The sequence below is a fragment of the Portunus trituberculatus genome, chromosome 30 (genome assembly GCF_017591435.1).
Source record: "Portunus trituberculatus isolate SZX2019 chromosome 30, ASM1759143v1, whole genome shotgun sequence".
Lineage (NCBI taxonomy): Eukaryota > Metazoa > Arthropoda > Malacostraca > Decapoda > Portunidae > Portunus > Portunus trituberculatus.
The window spans coordinates 11,336,575-11,358,383 of NC_059284.1; the positions used below are offsets into that span (position 1 = coordinate 11,336,575).

The 21,809-nt window shown below is 39.3% G+C and overlaps 2 protein-coding genes across 7 annotated transcripts in view; one reads left to right on the forward strand and one right to left on the reverse strand.

The window, feature by feature from the left end:
* The window catches only part of LOC123510892 (protein vav-like), a 32,714-nt gene extending 17,611 nt beyond the window's left edge, over window positions 1-15,103 (forward strand). For 5 of the 6 annotated variants that reach the window (XM_045266355.1, XM_045266354.1, XM_045266356.1 and 2 more), the window contains 7 exons: window positions 3,594-3,714; window positions 6,225-6,362; window positions 9,006-9,160; window positions 9,536-9,682; window positions 9,799-9,964; window positions 10,199-10,248; window positions 11,131-15,103. In XM_045266355.1, coding sequence (XP_045122290.1) covers window positions 3,594-3,714; window positions 6,225-6,362; window positions 9,006-9,160; window positions 9,536-9,682; window positions 9,799-9,964; window positions 10,199-10,248; window positions 11,131-11,143 — 790 coding nt within the window. In that variant the 3' untranslated portion in view covers window positions 11,144-15,103. Of the gene's footprint in view, window positions 1-3,593; window positions 3,715-6,224; window positions 6,363-9,005; window positions 9,161-9,535; window positions 9,683-9,798; window positions 9,965-10,198 lie in introns of all 6 variants that reach the window. The other variant, XM_045266359.1, reaches the window with a different exon arrangement.
* Window positions 15,104-15,457: 354 nt separating this feature from the next.
* Window positions 15,458-18,793, reverse strand: LOC123510893 (ATP synthase subunit C lysine N-methyltransferase-like). Its single transcript, XM_045266361.1, has 5 exons — window positions 18,508-18,793; window positions 18,255-18,381; window positions 17,615-17,725; window positions 16,122-16,313; window positions 15,458-16,004 (listed from the first exon to the last, which is right to left on the reverse strand). The coding sequence occupies exons 1-5, from the start codon at window positions 18,558-18,560 to the stop codon at window positions 15,795-15,797; spliced, it is 693 nt and encodes a 230-aa protein (XP_045122296.1). The 5' UTR covers window positions 18,561-18,793; the 3' UTR covers window positions 15,458-15,794.
* Window positions 18,794-21,809: the final 3,016 nt, after the last annotated feature.

The following is a 21,809-nucleotide window of genomic DNA, read 5'->3' on the forward strand; positions in this document are numbered from 1 at the left end:
GAAACGACAAATTCCTTCGCTGTGTTGGAAGGAGTGGAGGAGGAGAGATAGAGAGAAGGCAGAAGGCAACGAGATGAGGAGGGCAGATGATTCCCTACCCACAAGTAAGATTCTGGTGGTTTGTGACAGTCAGGTGAGACATTTGGGCTCGGCATTTTGTGCTAAGGACAGGAAGTGAAGGATGAGAATGTGCTTATCTGGTGCTGGAATCAAGAGGGTAAGTGCTCAGCTAGACATGTGTTTGGCAGACGGGACCAAACCCATTGTTTTCCTCAGCACGGGGGGAAATGACCTTTGTAAGGTAAGGAGTGAGGAGCTGTTTAGGATATTAAAGGAGGCTTTGGCTAAAATTTGGAATAAGGATGCAACCTCTGTGGTATGCAGTGTGTTGCCAAGGAGGGGATTGGGAGGTAAATGGCTGTTCAGGGCTATTGCAGTAAATTGCAGACTTGCAGATCACTGCAGGAGCAATGGATAGGCATTCATCAATAACTGGGACCTCTTTTACAGCAAAGACATTTTGTATACCAGGGATGGAGTGCATTTATCACGCCAAGGTGTTCTTTGGTTATTCATAGGGATGAAAGAATAGCCAAATCTAGAAAAGTAACCAGCTTATTAAATGCAAAGAATAGTTTAAATGTGTATTACATGAACTGTAGGAGTATTTTAAATAAGATAGATTTGCTGACAGGAGCAGCTTGTGTTGAAAATTTTGATATAATTGCATTAACAGAAATCTGGTTAGATATGTCAAGGAAGGTATGTACACTGCTATTTACTGTAGATGTACAATAAGTAGAGGTGACGGGACCAGCGGTCGTGTAGGTGAGTGTGTGATGTACAATAAGTAGAGGTGACGGGATGAGCGGTCGTGTAGGCGAGTGTGTGTGTGTGTGTGTCAGAGTCTCGGTGCTGTCTATATTCCAGTGGTGACTGGACAGTAGTAGTAGTAGCAGTAGTGTAGTGGTGATGGGACGAGCGGTCATGTAGGCAAGTGTGTGTGTCCTGGAGTCTCGGTGCTGACTGAACTCATGTGGTGACTGGATAGTAGAAGTAGCAGTAGTGTAGTGGTGTTCACTACACACTGGAGTCAGTCAGGCGTGCATGTCTGGTAATGATTGTAATAGTAGTGTAGTGGTGTTCACTACAAAGGTGGTATGTGTGGTAGGGGATTTTAGCTATAAGAATGTTGATTGGAGCTTGATGGTGAGTGACAGGGAAGCAGAAGAGTTTCATAGAGTCATTCAGGATAATTTTTTAAAGCAAGTCATTTTAGAACCCTACACGGGGAAATAATATTCTAGATTTAATTCTGACAAAGAGGGAGGAGGCAGTTACGCAGGTGGAGGTTGGTGGCCAGCTATGTAACAGTGATCACAAAGAAATATGACATACATTGAAATGGCATGAAAATTTTTGAAAAACAAACAGTAGGAAAGTACCTGACTTCAGGAAGGTTAATTTCAAGTGCTTAAGGGAGTATTTACAAGGAATCGCTTGGCAAGGGGAAGGGAGAGATAGTCAGGTAGAAAGAAGGAAAGGGGGGTGAGGTGTAAAGTCGGAGTGGGACAGAGAGTGAGGCAGTGGGGGGAACTGGATTAGAACATGGGAGGAATCCCGGTCATCCGAGGGTTGATGAGATCTATACCGACTTTCTAAATAAAATACATGAGGGTCAGATAGCTAACATTCCATATAAAACAATAAAATCACAAAACAACGACCCTAAGTGGATGACAGACAGATTAAAGCGATGCATAGGGCAAAAAAAGAACTATATTTAAGAGGCTAAAGGCTGGAGATGAGGCTTTAAGGCCACTATACCATGAATTAGTAAGAACAGTTAAGAGATTAACAAGGAAGGCTAAAAGTGAATATGAGTTGAGGGTAGCCAGCCAAGCAAGGATGAAGTAACGATAATGTGGAGGGAAGCTAATGTGGTTCCCATATTTTAAGAGGGGAGATAAAACCCTAACACCTAATTTCAGGCCTGTCAGCTTAACTTCAATTGTGGGTAAACTAATGGAATCAATTATAGCGAAAAACAATAGGGAACACCTAGACAAACATGGCTTGATAAATCAAACACAACATGGATTTACGAAGGGAAAGTCGTATCTTACAAACTTGTTGACCTTTTATAGTAAGGTTTATGAGGTGGTAAATGAGGGCGATAATTATGACATTCTATATTTAGATTTCAGTAAAGCCTTTGACAAGGTATCTCACCAGAGGCTCTTAAAAAAGGTTAAAGCACACGGTATAGAGGGTAAAATATTAGGCTGGATTAAATTGTGGCTAGACGACAGGCAACAGAGGGTACTAATTAATGGATCTAATTCTGAGTGGGGAGATGTAGTTAGTGGAGTGCCACAGGGGGTCAGTTTTAGGGCCATTGTTATTTCTAATATATATCAACAACTTGGATAGTGGAATTAATAGTGACATTAGTAAATTTGCAGACGACACAAAGATAGGTAGATTAATTAGATCCGATTTGGATGCCATGGCCTTGCAGGCAGACTTGGATTGGATGAAAGAATGGACAGATAGATGGTAAATGCAGTTCAATATTGACAAGTGCAGGGTACTGAGCGTAGGTAGAGATAATCCAAGCAATAGGTACACAATAGATAACGTGGCACTAGGAAGTTCCAAGTATGAGAAAGATTTAGGAGTCATAGTTAGCTCCGATCTCGGTACAAGGAAGCAATGTATTGAGGCCAGGAATAAGGCGAATAGAGTATTGGGATTCATTTTTAGAAGTGTTAAATAAAAACAGGAGTCCCAAAGTAATACTGAAATTATACTTGGTGCTGGTCAGGCCACATCTTGACTATGCGGTACAATTCTGGTCCCCACATTTTAGGAAGGATATAGCTCTGTTGGAGTCAGTGCAAAGGAGGATAACTAAAAAGATACAGGGAATGAGGATATTCCTTATGAAGAGAGACTGAAAAAACTCAATCTGCATTGCTTAGAGAGACGTAGGTTAAGAGGAGACCTGATAGAAGTATCTAAGTGGTATAAGGGTTTTAACAAGGGGACATGAATGTAGTTCTTAGGATCAGTAGCGGGGACAGAACCAGAAATGATGGGTTTAAACTTGAAAAATTCAGGTTTAGGAAAGAAGTGGAAAGAAACTGGTTTTCGAACAGACTGGTTGATGAGTGGAACGGTCTCAGTGGTCATGTAGTCGGAGCTGAGTCAATAGGGAGGTTTAAAAGAAGGTTAGATAAGTTCATGGATGGGGACTGCCTCCTATAGGCCTGGCAGCCTCTTGCAGCTTTCCTCTTTTCTTATGTTCTTATTATGGTAATGTAAAATCATTATTAAATTAATACAGTAATCATGAGAATAATTATTAACTTCCACTTCAACCTGTTAAGTGCAAGAGATTGTATAGTTGATTAGTATTCTGAAATAATATCTGTATATTAGTCATGATGGTAACTTAATTTTAAGCAAGTCCATATAAATGTATATGAATGATGTGAGTGAGATTTAAGTAATTGCTTTTAATTGTTCTGAGTTAGTCCAGGCTGTCAGGATGTATACCCAAGTGTTCTGGAAGGTTATTATCATTGCAGAGAATACCTCAATCCTGCCAAGAATCGAGAAATGGAACACAAATTCTCCATAACTACCTTCTCCAAACTCACCACCAGATGTATGATATGCAGCAAGCTGCTCAAGGGCACCATCTTTCAGGTAAGTAGAGTACAGTACCCTTTCAAGTTTTTTCCTTTGCTTTTTATTGAAGAATTACTGTTAAACTTAAGGAATGTGAAGTTCCTAGCATTGAAAATTTTTTTATTCATTCTGAATGCATAGCTCGGAATTGTGTAAGTGTGTGTTTTGTCCCCTATACTGTAATGCAATGGTATGGTGATGCTGTATCTAGAACCTTGTGAGTGTGTTTTATCCTCACACCTGGCAAGGCACAGCGATTGAGTGGTGCTGTGTCGTCACATCTCAAACTCTGAATATATCTTGCCCTTGTATCATACATGGTGTAGCCAAGCTGCTGGTAGCAGAAACAAGCTTATCTCAATCTAGCAACATCTGTCTTGTACCTTTGGGAACAACACTGTGTCCCATTTTTCAACAAAAGATATAACCTCCATAATTTGAGTATTCCCATTGATCTCCTTTTCTTTTAATAAGAAAACTACAAATGTATTTACCAACCTTACCAACCACAATACAAAGCTCTCCTTATTCTTCAAGCACAGCCAGCCAAAACAGGCCTTTGACTCCTTAAAAGTTATTAAGGAGATCCTTATTAGTATCAATTTTTTTATGGGAAAGACATAGTTGTATGGTTTCTCTTTTCTCGCTTTCTCTCTACTTTTACTGGCCACTCAAAAGTAGATTTTCTTTCCTGATTGTATTGTAAAGAAATAACAATATATTTTGCCCTTTTAGTCATTGCCTATAACTTAATTGACAATATATAGTATACTCTTACCAAGATCCTTCTAACATTCAGGAAAACATCTTGTCATGCAACTCCATTTTACCATTTGACTTACTAAAGTTAAATGGTGTCAACATATGTGAAGTAAAATTTAATATTTTCTTCACAAGATACTTAGTGTTGAGATGCAGAATATGTAAGGACTGCCACGTGTACATTATTATCAGAGGAAGCAGTAACATCCTGTCTATGTGTGTCTCTGTGTGTAACTGTTTGATAGTGTTGATCTTTACGGCATCACTTGACGTCATGGGAAGTTCACAGTTCTTAGTCTGTTGTCTGAACACTTGGATGCAGACTCATCACACTGGATTAATAATTACCTCGACTTTTTGGCCTTGAAACACGGAAGAAGCCATTTTTATCAAGATATTCCTCCCAGATCTGAAAATTATTAGCTGCAGAAAATGGCAGTCCTAATAGAAAGTCTAGAGTCGACTCCCTCTGCCTCTCCCCTCCCACCACGATCCACATCCGTGATTCAAGGAAGTCAGAATCAGGTCACAATTGTACACAGACTCCAAGATAGCTTCACAAAACTCAGAGGGAAGTGCATCAAAACCTGGAACAGTTTCATATACCATGATGTGGATGGTGAACAAGAGGAGGTAGAATCCTTATATTCTTACTTTGACAAAAGAGACAGTGATATGGAGGAAATACAGCTCAGTGCTATGGAGGAAGTGCAACTCAGGCCCTCTAAGAAATGGGCCAAACGGCTCACAGACTACGAGTTCCTGTTAGGCAAAGATGACCAGGCTTGCAGAAGAAAAACATGTTCAAGTGTCAGAACCAAAAGGAGTCGGCGTGCTACTGTGATGGTGCCGTCCGTCACTGGGGTCACCAGTGGTCCAGTACGTTGTTGTTGTGTTGTAATCTGAATGTGACAGAAACAAGGCTTGAGAATTATTATAGTTCTTATGTAAACCAGTGGTAAGCAATGTGTACATACATGTAGAAAATGCAATAGGATTCAGGTGTGTCAAAATGGTGCACAAGTTTATAAAAAGTACTTGTGTTAAAGTTTTAAAAAACTCAAAATTAGGTTTTGACATTTTCACTTGTTGATATTTTCAAGCAGTGACTTTTTTGTTGTATCTCTAGTTTCCCTAGTTGACCAGGGATTTGTCAACATGCTGATGCATCATCTTCATTGTGAAATACTGTATTGGTATCATCAGAGATAGGTCTGTTCGTGGGGAACCTCAGCTTCAGTAGAAACAGAATAACCAGCATTGACACAAATTACTTGTCCCCACAGTCAACAAGAAAACTATATATGTAAGACTCCCTTATCTAGGTCTAGTCACTTAAAAAATAGTCTTCTCTCGGATAACTTCAAGAATTTCTATCCCCAAATTGATTTTAGGTTCATTCCAGTTAATAATTAGAATCAGTTCATTTTTTAACTTCAAGGACATTGAAGGAAGGAATGCAGGACAGGATTAAGAGTTTTTTCATAGCTGTCCCCTTGGGGAAGATCATAGTGTATGGGTCATAGATACTAAACAAGAGATCAAACCTGTTTCCCTTATTCTGTTTTCTTTGCTGAGTATTGTGATTATCTTCATAAATTTTCCACTACAGTACATGCCTCATTAACAGTGAAAGTAGTTTGTAATGTTGATGTTTTCCTCTATATAATATAGTATCTTGTCCGTTTTGAATTTATATCATGTCATTAACTTTGCACTAGTTTATTTCATTTCCTTTTTTTCTCATCTGTGTGTTTTCTCTACAGGGTTACAGCTGTTCACGGTGCAAGATGGTGGTACACAGGAGTTGTCTTGATGGAGTGCAGCGATGCGAGGGTCGTGCCCGCCGTGAGTCTCCCATTCCACCATCCCATCCACCCATCATACGGAGACCTAGTGATCCAGTATGTTATTGATCCATCGCTTGGCTTTGAACTGAAGGGAGAAATAGAGGTCTTTTGATTGATAGATATCTTAATATGACATGACTGTGCATGTTTACTTTAAAAAAAATTTGCAGCCATAATCTGGTTTCATGGGAAAGTTGTTAGGATTCCCATTCACACTCTTCCATTTCCTGCCTGTTACATCCGTTCTGAGTTGATTCATCTGTTTGAAAAAACAAATAATGTTGCTGTCTATTTATTTTGTGTTTCTCAACAAGAGAGCAATGTAGACTAAAATGACACTTCACAATTTTCACATAGAGGAAAGAAGAAAGGATATGTTCTATTGCTATGAAAGTGGAACTCTGTACTTCAGCACCTAAGAAAAGAGAAAAGAGAATAATGGTGTTGATAGCACTACTCAAAGTGAAGGCAGTGATGACATTTACCTTTACAATAAGAGCAAACTTGATATCAGAAGAATAATGGTTGTGTTGACTAATGACATGTTTCCTCTTGTGTATGAAAGTGTAGCATTACAATATAGAAAATTTACTTTCATCCTGAAAAGAATTATGAAAGGATAGGAAGGTTATTATGATGATTATCATAACAATATATTACAGTATCAGAAGTAAAGCCTTCTGCATGAAAGAATAATGGTGGTAGAAATTAATATTAGTGTCGACGGGGGGAAATCGGACCGTCCAACGAACCGGTACAATTTGGACCGCCTCATTCATATTTACAATAAATTCATATATAAATTTCTTTTTGAAGTTTTGAGCATTTCACAACAAAAGTACCTATTTTCACATTTCTTGTGCAGGTTTGATAAAAAAAAATCAATACAGGAAAGAAATTACAATTATATGACTGAAAGCACCGAATCGTAGCCAAAAAAAAAAAGGGCAGCAAAGTTTGTTTACCAAATCAGCTGTTTTGGCGAACTTTGTTGTGGCGGTCAGACGCGGCCAACTATCCTCTTCCAAATAGGTGATTATAGAGTGTTTTACCTATACTTTAAAAAACATGATTTCATCAGCAATACTGTATTTAGCTTCGTTTTCTCACAATTAACGCTCACTTTTTGGTTTAATTTACCCCGGTAAGGAAAATGCGGCAGGGGAAATCGAACCAGTAGTTTTTAGTGCGCAATTGTTTATATTTTGAGAATATGCATAAATATTTTGCCCTGTGCCATCTTTGGCTTATAAAGGGAATTGCTTAGACTCCTCATATACCCAATAATGATTATTAGGATGATTAGGGTAATTTAGGGAAATTTTTAATGAAGACTATAAGCCTATAAAAGACATCAAAAAAGCTAGGAATTGTCCGCTCACACTCTCTCTACACTACAGGCTAGCAAGCAAGCGATAGCGAGGTTAATAATCTATAGAAAAATTAATGTGGAAACCAATGAGCAGTATTTTTATACAAAAAATCAGCTCCCTGTTGCTCGCTAGCCTGCAGAGTGGGAAGGAAAATTAACGTGACCAGTCTTTTGACACCCTGAGCCTATACCCTGTTTTTACTCAGCTGATCCTCTTTCGTCTGCTAGGAGTGCCCATTAGTCATATATATGCATATAATCTGCTTATTATATGCTTATGTATCACTTCATAGGGACCTTATAAAGGATCAGCTGAGAAAAAACAAGGTACAGTATAGCTAAGCACAGTGATGATTATTTTTTTCCCTTCTTTTTAGGATGAAAATAATCAATAACAATGGCTAGAACTTACAAAAGAAAGACTGCTGAGGATCCAGAAAGATGTGATAGACTCAGAGATGCCATGAGAGCAGTGAACAGGAAATCACACTCAATAAACAAGGCTGCTAAAGTGTACAAAGTCAGTAAAGCAACCCTTTTAAGACACTTGGCACACAATAAGAACACCCTCTCTGAAACTGTAAATGAAGACACTAGCCTAGAGTGTCTTCTTGGTCATCCTCACAACCTCCCTCAGGAATGTGAAGTGGAGTTAGCTCAGTGCTTAACAATAATGGCTAAATGGGGTTTTGGATTAACTCCAGTACCTTTCACATTCAGAATAAATAATCTCCTTACTGAATACAATAACTTCAAGTGTTACACCAAAACATTGGCTAAAGTAGCCAAGTAAATGTAGTCTATGAGTAACAATTTTTTTTTTCTACACTGTTTCTTGCCATTGATTTTGTTATTTTGAATGTGAAAGGCTCAATGTTTATGAAATAAAACACTTTTTATTTTTTGAGGAATTATATCCATTTTTATAAAATTGTTTTTGCATTTATAAAGGATGGTTCAAATTACCCCATGAGTGGTTCAGTTTACCCCAGTGGGGAAGTTCACATTACCCCATTTTATTGATAACTGTGAACCACACTTATTACTTCAAAGCTCAAGAATCTGGTATGAATGATTTTTTTTTTTTTTTTTTTTTTTTTTTTTAGTGATTTAAAGGTAATAACTTGCTTATGTTTACATACAATTTTTGTAAGTTTATCTTAGTAAATGTGGGAACAGTATCAAAGTTTGTCAAAACCTGGTCCAAATTACCCCGGTCAACACTATGCTGAAGAGGAAATTATAATAGTAATAGTGGCTGCAATTAGAAGTAATGTAAGCATTATGAGAATAGGTATATTCATCCACACTTCTATTCCTTACAGTACCCAGGTTATGGTAATCTCCAACTCATGAACTTCCCCTGGTGGGTGGAGAGGATGACAAGAGAGGAAGCCAAAAGGCAGCTGGAACTGTTGCCAGATGAAACATTCCTCATCCGCTGGTCAGAACGCCACCAGAAACTTGTGCTGTCCCTCAAGTGAGTTAGTCTCTCTCTCTCTCTCTCTCTCTCTCTCTCTCTCTCTCTCTCTCTCTCTCTCTCTCTCTCTCTCTCTCTCTCTCTCTCTCTCTCTCATATCATTTTGACCAAGAATAGGACAGAATATTTTCAACTTCTTTATTAAAATTTATGAAGATCAAATCATTTATTGGAGACCTTATTGTATGGGTTCATGAACAACAGTGTTTTATACCACTTGGGAGCACACATTATGTATCAAATATTGTTTGCAGTTAAATTTGAATTGCTTGTGTTTCATCACATATTGTCACTTTTTTTTCCTAGTTACTTGATGCACACCCCATCATAACTCACTGTGTTATCTAAGTCAAACATTATCTTGTTATCTCACAGAGTTAAACATGATGATGTGAAGCATATGAGAATCTTAAAACATGAAGAAGCCAACAGCTTTTACCTGAGTGAAGCCCGTTACTTCCGCACTGTGGAGGCACTTGTCAATTACTACCGGCAAAACTCCCTCTCTGAGTGTTTCTCTGAGTGAGTATCTAGCTGCTTGATCATATTATTTTGAACTCAGTCGTAGAATATTGAGAAAACACATATCTGGTTGTTGTGAGTGAATAGTTAAAGAGAATGTCCAACCTTTGTTGCAGCCTCTTCTCCACACTATCCCGTCCCTTGTATGACACTGCAGTGGTGAAGTTCCCCTACCAAGGTCCAGGGGCAAATTACTTATCACTGGAGCTTGATGATAGAGTGATAATCACCAGCCATGATGGGGAGAGCACTGGCTGGTGGAAAGGCAGGATAGGCAACAGGGTAAATGATATTATTATCAGCCTTTGTCATACAATTGATTCTGATGCTTGGGGTAATGAAGTCACGAGCAATAATTGTAGGCAGTCTGTTCATGAGAATAATGATGTTTGATTCAATTTTTACATACTGGTACATAATGAAGACAAATGAGCCATCCCCTACCACCATTAAACTATGTAGGGAGGACAATATTGAACAGAAGTACTGTGATAATGATTTTATTTATCTTTTCAGGTGGGCTATTTTCCCAAGGAGTTTGTCCAGGTAGAGAACAACTTTAATATGTAAGTTATGTATGTGTCACTTTTATTAGTATGAACTGCTATATACTGACAAAGGGTGGGTGCTAGGAGAATGGATTTAAGCATTACCTTCTCCACAGAGTAATAGATAGGAAAAATTACTTTGTTCTGTGATCATCTCTCTTCTGTTTCCATTCCTCTTATTCTTTTAACCTTGGAAATTGGATTTCACCTGTACTATTTTGCTGAATACTTTTTATTATACCAGAATTTATTTATTTGATTGTTTCATATAAGTATGGTGTTCTTCATTACAGTCACTTCCTGAATCATTCCTAGTCTTTAGGAAGGTTTACACAACCTGTTACGGTCTTTCCTTCATGTTCTACCCCTGTCTGTTAGCAGGGAGAGTCTTGGGGTAGTCAGTCAGTCATCTTGCTTAGAGATGCAGTACTCCAGATATTGACGTGCCAAAAGTGTTACACAAGGACTTGTGTTTCTTGTTAATAGTGTAGTGAGAGCCTTTTGTAGGGTGTTCTATATCAAGAGTTAAGAACCATATAGGCCTTATGTTCTAATGAGTGGCCTCCAGTCACTGGCCACTGTCACAGTCATAAGTGTTCTGTGTGAGTCATTCAAGTATAATGTGCTGTGAGTCACTACTTCAGTCCTCATTACAGGGATGATATGTAAGCATAGTGCGCTGTCTTAGTGTGTCATCTCCACACCTACATGATTTTGTATGTAGTGTGAAAATTTAATAATTAGGCTCTCGGGCTGTGCGAAATGTGTGCATATTGTAAAGTAGCTGGATACAATAAGGAAGTTTGGTTTTATATAGTGACTTGCATGTCAGTAGAGGAAGAAGTTGTAGTTAGACACTTGCAATGTTTATGCTTTTGTCAATAAGTATCATCATTTCAGGAGATTGGTGTAGAATTATAAAGAAGCATCTACACTACATCAGCTCAAACAGTGAATAAGAAGTCAAATAAGGTGTACATACAAATATGTATACATATACAATGGTACCTCAGGTTGCATACTCAATATATTCCAGAAGACTACTTGTAACCTAAAACATATTTTCACATAAAGGTAATAAAAATCTTTTATTCCACATAAAAAAAAATGAAAGTCAGTTAACAGTGTTTTATGTGGAATATAAATAATTTTTGTAATGAATAAAGGAAATCATATAAAGATAAATCATTGAAATATATTAAACATGAAAGATGAAGCAAGCAGTCATGTAGTTTTGTCAGCTCAACAACACATTCTGTGCCACACTCATGTTGCTTCAAGGATCTTTTTAGCTTCAATGGCTGTTCTGTTCCTCTTACTAGCACCTTCCTTAGCAGCCAGCTTCTTGGGTCACATCATGGCTTGCATTAATAAAGTGATCTTCACACAAAAATACTAGGAACACACTGAAGAGTACTTATGAATGAGGATGTGATTGTGCAGCTGTTTCCTCTGTGAGAACAGTGTGAGCTATAGCAAACATGGCTAGGCATGTACGTATATGTGTGTATCTGCCACTTTGTGAAAAACAAAGCAATTGTTTACAACTCACTTGTAACTTGAGGCATTCTTTTACATATCTTTACTTATAATCAGATCCAGTTATAACCCGAGGTACCTACCACTGTATACACACACACACACACACACACACACACACACACACACACACACACACACACACAAAGGTTGAGTATCCTTTATCTTAGGTTGTAAAGATCTAGACATTTCCCAAATGTAAAAGCTTTCAAGATTAAACATGACTAGGTAAGGGATTCTCAACCTGTGTCAGATTTTTCATTAACCATTAAGAGACATTGTTACAGTGGCAGGTCACAAACATTTCTAGATTTCATGACTGTACAACGAGTTCATTAAGGCAATGCTCAAACACTCATGAAGGAAAAAGTGTCAGGTGTTGTCTGACTTGTTCATCTTTGTGGGTGCAACAAATGTGGGAATTGCCGAAGAATGTGGAATAATAAGCACAAAACTAGAAATTAATGATAATTGTAATCTCATTGAAGAAATTATGTATATTATTCTTTGATTTCAGTAATGTCTGTTGTTATTTTATAATCTTTATGCTTCTTACAGTGCATGTTTACAAATATTTTTGTAATCTATAGTGTAATTTGCTTTGATATTTATCCATAGGCCAAATTAGTATATAACTAACATTTATGTCAAAACCCTAAGTGGTATTTAGCTTTTAAGTTCAGGCTCACTGAGGCATTCCAGGATGTTGGGTATGCTAAGTGAGGGAGCACCAGCCAAGCTTGGCTCGGGACGGGTCACCGCATGAGCATTTACTAAACACAAATCTGCATCAACCTCTGCCGTTCAGCTGCATTCAGCAGCATGGTCAGTATTATAAGTATTTGTATCTTTCATAGTCTTCTTCCTGAGTCATAGAACAATTAGAATGCACACACACACACACACACACACACACACACACACACACACACACACACACACACACACACACACACACACACACACACTTTTATTTAACATTGGTGCTGTAATCAGAACCAGAAAATGCAAATATACTGTGTTTGTACATAAGATTATTGGGAGATGTGAAATAGAAGAAAGAATATTTTGCTTCAGACAGACAGAAAGAGAGGCTACAAGATTGTTTTTATTTTATAAACAGTGTTATGTTCTGTATAAATGTATGAAGTGTGATGTGGAATAGACCTTTTACAGTTACTGTGAAGGTCAGAAGTATAGATGACCTCAGGTTGAGTGTTATTCTGATTCTCATGTAATGCTGTGGATTGGAAACTTAACAAGGGTTGATTGCATCCTAAATAATACCCCAAAACTGAATAGTGCACTAATTAACTAGTGTATAATTGTACTGAGCAGTGTCTCAATCCTCCTCTTGAGACAAAACAATGTTAGTTAGCATCATAATGAAGTTTGCTCTCACAGTTAGTGTAACCACGTTGATTAAGCTTACTTCTTGACACTCTCTCTATGCAAGGGGCAATGGTGACAAGTGCTGGCAAGTGTGTGTGTAGTGATGCTGTGCTTCCACCTCAATGGTGCTTGGAGCAGTGCTCCTTGCAGTGACTATTGTGATGGATAACAATAAGCTAAAATAGTAAGTGACTCCATCACTTGCTTTTTGTATATGCTAACAATAAGCTAACCTGTGACAAGTGATTCTCTCTTCACTCTGCTGTGTATAGTTAATGGTTTAAGAGGTAGTTTTCTCAACTGTAAGTAGTGTATTTTTCTTTAATGCTGTGAGAGGCATCTAAAGATACACAGACACTGCCACTCTACCCAAGCCAACCTTTTTTTTTTTTATCCACACTTCAGTAAGGCTCTTGCTCCATGTGCCCAGATACTAGCTCAAAAGTAGCATCACTATGTTAGAAAGTGTGGTAAGAAATAGCTCTGAAGTAAGTAGATTTTGTAGTGAAGCTGTATTTGGGAACCAAATCTAATGTAATGGGAGGGGGGAGGGTTGCTACACTAGTGAAAACATGGACAATAATGTTAGATACATTTGCTCACATCTGTAAGATTCCAAAAATCACATTCTGCTGGGTTTTGGTGCATGTGTGTAAGGAACTAGCCTCTCCTTTTAAAGTATCTAGAATGAGATGGTTTAACAGTGATTTCAGTGGTGCTCAATTAGATAGTTGTATAATAATTTTTTGCTGGCAAAATTGTCTCTTGCCTCCACCTCATTGGTAGAGCGTATTGCTCACATTAGTTGCTTGCTAATTGATTGATTGTGATTGTAAAGCAGACTGGTTCAACCAGTTCTGTTGTAGACCGATAGACACAATGCATGGTTATTTTCTTTACCTCAGCTTTATCATAAACTTCTTCATTTCACATTGATGGAGAAGCTTATTACACACTAATGATGTTCCTTTGATTAGTGTCCACATCTTAAGTGTGGAAATATTGGGTTCATCATTTTAGAATAATATGTTTTAGGTGTTGAGGCCTGACAGTTGAGAATGGGTCTTAGTCATAGAGAATGTGTCAGGGTGTATTAGTGCAGGAAATTTTTTTCTTGGCCATGTTGGCATCATATAAAATGTTTTTAATTTTTACTGTGATGTGATACATAATTTCCTTAAAGTAATGAATAGGAAATAAATTTGTTCTTGCAGTTCTCCAGGTTGTTGTGACAAATGTTTTTCAGTGCATTATTCCACACACTAGCCACTAGCTAAAGAAAAAAAAAATTGTCAAGTTTTTCACAGTGGAACCAAGCAAGTGCTTTAGTCTGCTTCACAATGCCACTTCACATGTGACATGAGCTCTAAACTCTATCGACCAGCTGGAAGTGAGACACTGAGCTCATTTTGCCAGATTAAAGGAATTAAGAAGAAATTACAGGAGCTTTTCAGAAGTGAAGTAAACTGGTGAGTTGAAGGGCATTACTGCCATTCTGGGCAGATATATTATTATTATTACTATTATTATTATTATTATTATTATAGTATGAGAGAGAGAGAGAGAGAGAGAGAGAGAGTTGCAAGAGGTGTGAAAAGATGACCTCTTGCTGCTGTCTTGTACCCTGTAGATACTTTTCCAGGTTTCAGGGTTGCCAGTCTCCTTCATCACACAGTTTATGTACAAACACTGTGCACAAGAAAATTCTATTGCATGCATATATTCCAGTCCACTATATTGCATTAATATTTTCACTCTGTATACTTACTGTAGTCTGTAAAAGATTAGCCTAAAAGATATTTATTTAGTTTTAATTACAGATGATCATACTATGATTGTGTACATACATATACATATATATATTTAGGTATTTGTTATTCAGTACCATTAAGTTACCAATGCTTGTAAAAGTGTAATATTGATGATTAAAGTAATCAATTCATATACTGATTTGATTTCCAAATGTGCAGTATCTATATGTGGCAAAGCTTCAGCAGAGTAAACATTGTCTAGAACTCATGTAACCTAATGATCAATGCAGTGCATCAGTGAAGATGGTCCCATTAGCTATTCATATTGCATTTGGATCCCTTATTAGTTCCACACTTGTACGTATACTACATTACAGTTTCACCATTTTCATTCTCCTTTCTTCCTTCTTCCACCCATCCTATGCCACTCACCACTAGTGCCAAAGCCATGCTACTTAGATCTTCTGAATCCTATTGAGATGTAAGGCAGTCTTTCATCATTCTTACTAATCATAAAATATACTAAAGGTTAAGGAAATAATTTGTGTAATATATTTTCTATTGATAAAATGCCTACATACACTAATTTTACATACAGGCACAACTTTGCAAAACCCAAAAATTACAGACAGTAGCAAACCTGCTTTCACTAGAACACTCACCTCCTGTTGTATTCAGTAATACTAAATGCAATTAAACTTTCCTCTTTCAACTGATCCTCCAGCTGCCATTGTTTTCCTTCCTACATGTTGATGACCCTTTTTCAGATCCAACAGCTAGAAATTAAAACTTACTGAATGCACGATGACAATCACCCATTTCTCCAGGCCATGATACAGTTTCTTCTAGTACAAGATGAGTGGAGGCCAGCAAAAGCTAATGCTATCTTGCCTTATTGGACTCTGATGTGAGGAGTTCTGGAGCTTCCACAGTTTGAAGTGTAGCCTTGAGTGGTCTATGATAGAGCCACACTGAGTCCAAGCCATGGCCTATAGTGGCAGTAGGTTTCCAAGATGGGAGTGGAAAACGACAGGCAATGACTAGACTGTCTTGTGTTAATTCTTGTGACAGCTTTGACTCAAGATCTGGCATCTGTTGACAATAAGAGCAAACTATTACAATCACCATGACCACATCCATAGCATGATGTATGTCTAACACTGATGATACAGAGCCATCCACCCATGATGCAACTTCCTTGGCACTCACCATCTCCTCCACTCCAAAAATGACAATGTTCTGGTAGTCCCTCAGGTCAAGCCGCCACAAGTCTTGGGTGACAAAGGAGGTGGAGCTGGCCACTCCTCCTCGCCAAGCAGCCCACCGTGAATACCACACAAGCCATGGATTCAGCTCCACCCCAACTGCCTTCAACTGAGCGTGACGAGCAGCTGCCACAACCTCAAGCAATAAGAGTATGTAAATGTTTGGTATCAAGTGCAGTCTCAATTGATGGACATTGCCACATAATATTACTGAGAATTTTATAACAAAAATACACTACATAAAATTCATAATACAGGCAACCCCCGCTTAACGAAGGTTCACACAACGAAAAATCGCTACAACGAAGGTTTAATTTTACTACCATCTGCTTGTTTAACGAACACCAAACTCGCTTTAACGAAATTTTATCCAGGTAATTTTTTCCAAGTTTGAAAGCCCCGCCGTATCACGCAAGCCGACAGGCTTTTGAATACACCAGCGCCTCTCGTGGACAAAACCCGCACCACTCATTGCCCCTGTTCAAAACAATAACAGCGTCAGCACCAGCTCGTCTTCCCTTGCTCAATTTACCTCCAAAACGCCCTGGAATGTCATCTAGCGTTGCTAAGAAGATCAGGAAGTCTCTTACTCTCAAAGTGAAGCTGGATATTATTCACAGACACGAGAGAGGCCAGAAAACTAATAGCATTGCTTGCCACCATCTTGACTGCATCTACTGTCTCTAGTATTTTCAAGTCAGCAGACTCTATTAAGAAGGCTGGTGAGTCCGTATCTTTCTTGCAAGGTAAAAGAACCACCTGAACTCGTGACTACAGTGGATAAAATGGAAAGCCTTGTGGAAATGTGATGCATAAGTTTTGTATGTGATACAATGATGCACCCTTTGTTTACATTCCACAGGTTGCCGGTTAGTGTCTTTCCCGTTTCACTCTCCCTCCCTTCATAAATTTAAGATCATTAACATTATAAAGTTATGTCCATACATACATACATTAGTGTACATTATAATGACTTAAATTAAACTGCCTAAATGTTTAGCTTCATAATTTTTACTTTCATTAAACCTTTCACTGTACTATGATGCACTCTCACTTTGTTTATTCTCAATGGAAGTTCGTCAGGGGTTAAACTTGTTATAATGGGTTCACTTAACGAAGTTTCGCTTAACGAAGGGTTTTTTAGGAACGTAATCCCTTCATTAAGCAGGGGTTGCCTGTACATAATATCACAAAATAGTCTCTTTTGCAAACAAAAATATAACTTTCAGTATCGTTTTGAAGCATGAGGCTGTTAAGGAAAATATCAAATAGTTGTACTTATCCCTACCTCCTAGTCACATAATCAATCCACCATCCTCATTTGCCCAAGCGCACAGCACAGTCTCTCTATTTCCAGTCTTCCAGTCACACTTAGTGACTCATCCCCTGTCCCTATATTCCCTATTTCCCTTCATCCTTCGCCTCTTCTAAGCTTACAATTCTGCCGTCACCACTGCCGAGATCCACCAGTCGACCAGAGCGTCCCTTGAGGCCTGTCACCACATTCCTCACTTGCCGACTTGTGGCAGGGACATAAGGTAGGCATACCTGAAAGTACCAATGACTGAGGTTAGTAAGGTTTACTATTCAAGACAGGGGCTCCCAACCTGCAACCCACAGACCATTTAGTGCAGGCTGCAGCCACTTGCCAACACTAGAGGTGTGTGCCTCCCAGCAAATCATTTATTGGGTCATCAGTGCAACCCACTAGTATGCAAAGAAACACTAGTCTTAGCCTGCAGTGCTTCACAGGTTGAGACCCTGGTCTAAAAGGATAAAACTATGTTCTCAATTATTGTTGTTTTTAAAAGGGGAATAAAAGAGTTTTCCTTACTTACGATCAAACAATATTAAAGGATAAATTAGTGCTTTCCTAGAAAAAAAATAGACATAAGATTCTTTCAAAATAGCTGAATCTGTCAAAGGTGAAGGTAACACAACAAGAGCAAGTCATAAGAAGGAAAGACACATTAACATTGGTTGTATCATTAGGTGACATTCCTACTGGTATTAAATTTTTTTTTTTTCTGAAATTTAGCAACAAGGCATTTTTTTTTTTTTTCTGAAGCCGAAATACCTTCCTAAGGGCAGGGGTCACGAATGGTGCTGCAATGATACTGAGAGCAACAGCTGCCCCTCCTGTCACACCAACCAGCGCCAGACCCATACCATTCACACGAAGCCGCCTGTCCACGCTGCTCTCCCTGTAGCATCCAAATCACCACCACTAGGTAAAGCTTCCACTATTTTCTTCATATTTTCACAAATACTCAAGTACAGATACGGTCTTAATTAGTTTACCTGGATTCGTTCCGTAACTACCAACTTACTTCAACAGTGCATCCACTTGAGTGCCTTGCAAGCCTTTCGTGGTTTCTTGCATTGCAAAAAGATTAGATCTCACAATATCCCTCACGACAACTTTGGAAAAGTGGCACCGGGTGTGTGCCACTGAGCCACCTTCCTATGTAAACAAACCACGGGCAAGTTCCGGTACCAATACCAGTAATACCGGTACCAGCCTTAACGGTACTGTACCGGTAAAATTTTCGTACCGGTAAATAGTCAAAACGGTATTGAGCAAATTGTATACAGCGTGGAGGTGGCTCAAGGTGAGCGGTGATGGGTAAGACGGTAACATTGAGTCATTCTCACTCGGTACCGCTCCACACTGGTACCGACTGGCTACCCTGGCGCGTCGGCGCGGTCTCGGTAGCTCGGCGAGACGCGTCTGTACTGGTACGACTGAATGTGCCGGCATCATTTCCGGTACCGCTTGACGCTTGTACCGTCTAGCGTCTGTGCCGGGACTCTGCTGCTTCCTACCGCTAAGAATGAATAATGTGTCGGCACCACTCGGCGGATCGGTGGCCGGGACGGGTGGCGGTCTGGCGGACTGGCGTCTGGCGGTGCAGTAACACTGCAGTTGGCCGGCATTTTACCATTGCATTTCTACTTCTACTACTGCTGCTGCTGCTGCATACCACTCAATTCATACCATTACGAATTATTTTTTTCATGTTAGTTTGCTAAAGTTTAGGTATTTCCCATCAGTTTTAAAAGGGAACCACAATATATTATGAAGACGGCCGTGTGTCTTTTATTTATATATTTATTATTATTATTATTTTTTTACAAAAATATTTATGAAAGAGCTGTGTGATTTGCTTTACGTAGATAGAAATGATAAATGCTAGATATTTAAATTGGCAATTTCAAACACACACACACACACACACACACACATGTGTGTGTGTGTGTGTGTATATATATATATATATATATATATATATATATATATATATATATATATATATATATATATATATATATATATATATATATATATATATATATATATATATATATATATATATATTGATAATGTAAGCCAATATAGCCTCTGTGCCGCGACTCTGCTGCTTCCTACCGCTAAGAATGAATAATGTGTCCCATCAGTTTTAAAAGGGAACCACAATATATTGCTGCGACCATCCTTCAGCTTCTTCAGGGAGGGGACGCCTCACAATCTCGGGATTCGGGGCGTGTGTGTCGCGGAGAAGGACTTTACCTGGGTGGCGCGGCGCGGCTGGGGTGGAGCGGCGGGCAGATCTCTCTCTCACACCTGGCTGTCTGCTGCTATAGCACCTACTCTCACTCAGCTCAGTCATACAGAGTGGGGAGAAGGAAACACTTCTTCCTTATTTTCTCTATATTACAGCACTTCACTGTCTCTCTGTCTCTCGTTCACTCTCTGACTGCTCCCCAGAGTATGACTTGTTCCTTCGCGGTCTCTTGCTACACTCGATCCTGTCCTCTGTCCTCGTCGGTGCCACACAGTGCCCCACAAACCACGCCTCCTGTGCCGTCGCACCTGCCAGGCAATGTCCTTACGAGTCTATTTCAGCTTATTAGGTAACGCTATCTACCTTAACCGCTAATTACCAATATATCCCTGATAATGCTGGCTACAAGCAATTCACACATGCATGCATTTATTTACACGGTACCGTATGACAATTATCCCAGGGCTGGCCAGTGCCCTCACCCATACACACACACAGACACAAACTCTTATCTCCCCGTGACCTCCGGGATCGCACCTCCGTCATAGAGGCCTAGCTCAGCGTCCCTTCCATTAAGGTGTGACAGTTTCATAAACACGAGCAACCAACACCTCGCTCACCCTTTAGCTAAAGTCTGCACATATGTACTCATATGTACTACCCATATGTACTTTCTTATGACGCTGCTCCACACTCACACAGGCACACGTACATATCTGGGAGGCTGCTGCAATACACCTTCGCAACAATATTATGAAGACACACACACACACACACACACACACACACACAGTCTGGGTCCTATTCGAAGATCTGTCTATGTGCTCTGAGCTTGTTCCGTAATGGGGAAGGCTGGCTGGGTGACTACCGGGCGACCATAGTGAATCACACACACACACACACACACACACACACACACACACACACACACACACACACACGCTAAGTACCATGAAAGAAAAGGACACACACACACACACACACACACACAGTCTCAGTCCTATCCGAAGATCGCTCTATGAGCTCTGAGCTTGCTCCGTAATGGGGAAGGCTGGCTGGGTGACTACCGGGCGACCATAGTGAATTACACACACACACACACACTAAGTACATCATGAAAGACAACACACACACACACACACACACACACACACACACACCACCTTCCTCCAACACCCTCCAGCTGGGAGCTGGGTGTCAGTGGTTCCAGCTGGTGGGCTCCCTCATAACGAAAGATAAGGCAACACACACACACACACACACACACACACACACACACACACACACACACACACACCCCCCCACACCCTTGGGCCTGGAGCCAGGTATCGGCCTGGGTCCAGCCGGGGTTGGGGGGTCGGCCCTCCCTTGATGACGTCACATATATTCGTTACGCAAATCATTTTGAAAATGAGGATTCCCAAAAAGGCAGCTGGACACGAATGTTATAAAAATTCTGACTCGTTATCAATCGAAACTAACTTCTAAAATACAAAAAACATTGCCGAGAAAAGGAATAATAAAAATAGCTCAAAAATATACTAAATAAAGTATTAGAACTTCGACTTGCTTAAACACAATTTCAAAGCCCACCAATTTCATTCAACTGAATCGATAACGTTTTTCAAAAATTATGACTATCATTTCGATATATCAAAACCTGGCAACTCGCCCTATTAGAAAAATAATATTTAAAAATGACGTTGTTTACAATATTAACAGGACTACATATCATTCTTAAAGTCCACATCTTTAACTTCTCAGGAGCCTTGCACACTTTTCTCATGATAAACCATCTTTTGAAAACACAAACACTTCGCTACAACCTCAAATAAAAAATCACAGATAGCGGAGGTAAAAATTTTAGCGTATTTTGGCCCTCCCATTCAAGTCATAAACACCCTCTACATCACCGTACTTCACTCAACTCAAGCATGGAAGACACGTAAAACACTGCGAACTATCATTAGAAACCCTTAAAAGGCACTTGTGACTCGAAATAAATGAACTGAGACAAATATAAATAATAGTGGAAGTCGAGCATCTGGGACCGGCATTTTGGGCGG